Genomic DNA, 1,714 nt, shown 5'->3' on the forward strand with positions numbered 1-1,714 from the left:
GATCAAGAGAAGCTTAAAGAGAAAGATGACCAGCCACAAAAATTAAGGAAAGGGAAGCAAGTGATAGAAGAACCATCTCAAGGACAGAAGTAGTTGGAGAAGACTTTCACACCTCCCTTGCCATACCCTCAAAGGTTCAACAAGGAGATCAAGGATCAGCACTTCCTTAAATTCCTTGAAGTCTTCAAGAAATTGGAGATTAATATCCCCCTGGCTAAAGCATTAGAGCAGATGCCTCTATATGCAAAGTTCTTGAAAGAGCTTATCAATAAAAAGAGAAGTTGGCATGAGAAAGAAACCATTATGCTCACTGAAGAATGCAGTGCTATGATCCAAAGAGGTATCCCACCAAAGCTTAAAGATCCAGAGAGCTTTGTGGTTTCACACACCATAGGCAAGATGACGTTAGAGAAAGCTCTCTGCGATCTAAGTGCTAGTATCAACTTGATGCCCCTCTCAATGATGAGAAAGCTTGCCATACAAGAAATCAAACCTACCAGGATGTCATTGGTGATGGCCGATAGATCAATCAAGACACCCAATGGAGTTGTGAAAAATCTATTAGTGAAGGTTGGAGAGTTTATCTTCCCTGCAGACTTTGTGATCCTAGACACAGAAGAGGAAGGAAACAACTCAATTATCCTGGGAAGACCATTTTTAGCTACAGCAAGAGCTATTATCGATGTAGAAAAGGGAGAAATGATCTTTATGGTGCACAATGAGCAAATGGTCATCAATGTTTTTAAATAATGCAACATCTCCCTGAGCAAGAGAACTACATGAAGGTGGATATGATAGAGGGTCTGGTAGAAGAAATGTTAGAAGCCAATTGTCATAAGCAACAGAAAGAAGAAATGGAGGAGGAGTTACTGGAAGATGACAACCAGGAGGAACAAGGAGAAAAAGTGGTAGAGATCTCTATTGAAGACAAGGAAAAGGAAAAGACAAAACAAGAGTTGAAGCCTCTTCCCCCTCACCTCAAATACGTGTTTCTTGGAGAAGCAGAGGCCCTGCCAATGATCATAAACTCCTCCTTGAATATGGAAGAAGAAGCAAAGTTGATTGAAGTGTTAAAAGCTCACAAGACAGCCTTGGGTTGGACAATTAAGGATATCAAAGGCATCAGCCCTGCCATTTGTATGCATAAAATTCTATTGGAGAAAGAGTCAAAACATGTGGTTCAACCCCAAAGAAGACTTAACCCAACCATGAAGGAGGTGGTTCAAAAAGAAGTGATGAAGCTATGGAATGCTGGGATAATCTTTCCAATCTCTGACAGCTCATGGGTGAGTTCGGTTCAAGTTGTACCAAAGAAGGGAGGAATGACAGTCATCTCCAATGAGAAGAATGAGTTAATTCCCACAAAGACAGTGAATGGATGGAGGATGTGCATAGATTATAGAAGACTGAATGATGCTACAAGGAAAGATCACTTCCCTCTACCCTTCATTGATCAGATGTTGGAGAGATTGGCAAGCCATGCTTATTACTGCTTCCTGGATGGGTATTCCGGGTATAATCAGATAGTGGTGGATCCCAAGGACCAAGAAAAGACCTCCTTCACATGTCCATTTAGAGTTTTTGCCTACAGAAGAATGCCATTTGGGCTATGCAATGCCCCAGCCACCTTTCAAAGGTGTATGCTTTCCATTTTCTCTGACATGGTGGAAAAGTTTTTAGAAGTCTTTATGGATGATTTTTCTATCTTTGGCAA

General features: G+C 41.1%; 1 protein-coding gene across 1 annotated transcript; it reads left to right on the forward strand.

Annotated features, from left to right (window-relative positions):
• On the forward strand, positions 304-750 carry LOC107640910. The gene has a single exon (XM_016344415.1). The coding sequence runs from the start codon at positions 304-306 to the stop codon at positions 748-750; it is 447 nt and encodes a 148-aa protein (XP_016199901.1).

Source organism: Arachis ipaensis, chromosome B05 (genome assembly GCF_000816755.2).
Source record: "Arachis ipaensis cultivar K30076 chromosome B05, Araip1.1, whole genome shotgun sequence".
NCBI lineage: Eukaryota > Viridiplantae > Streptophyta > Magnoliopsida > Fabales > Fabaceae > Arachis > Arachis ipaensis.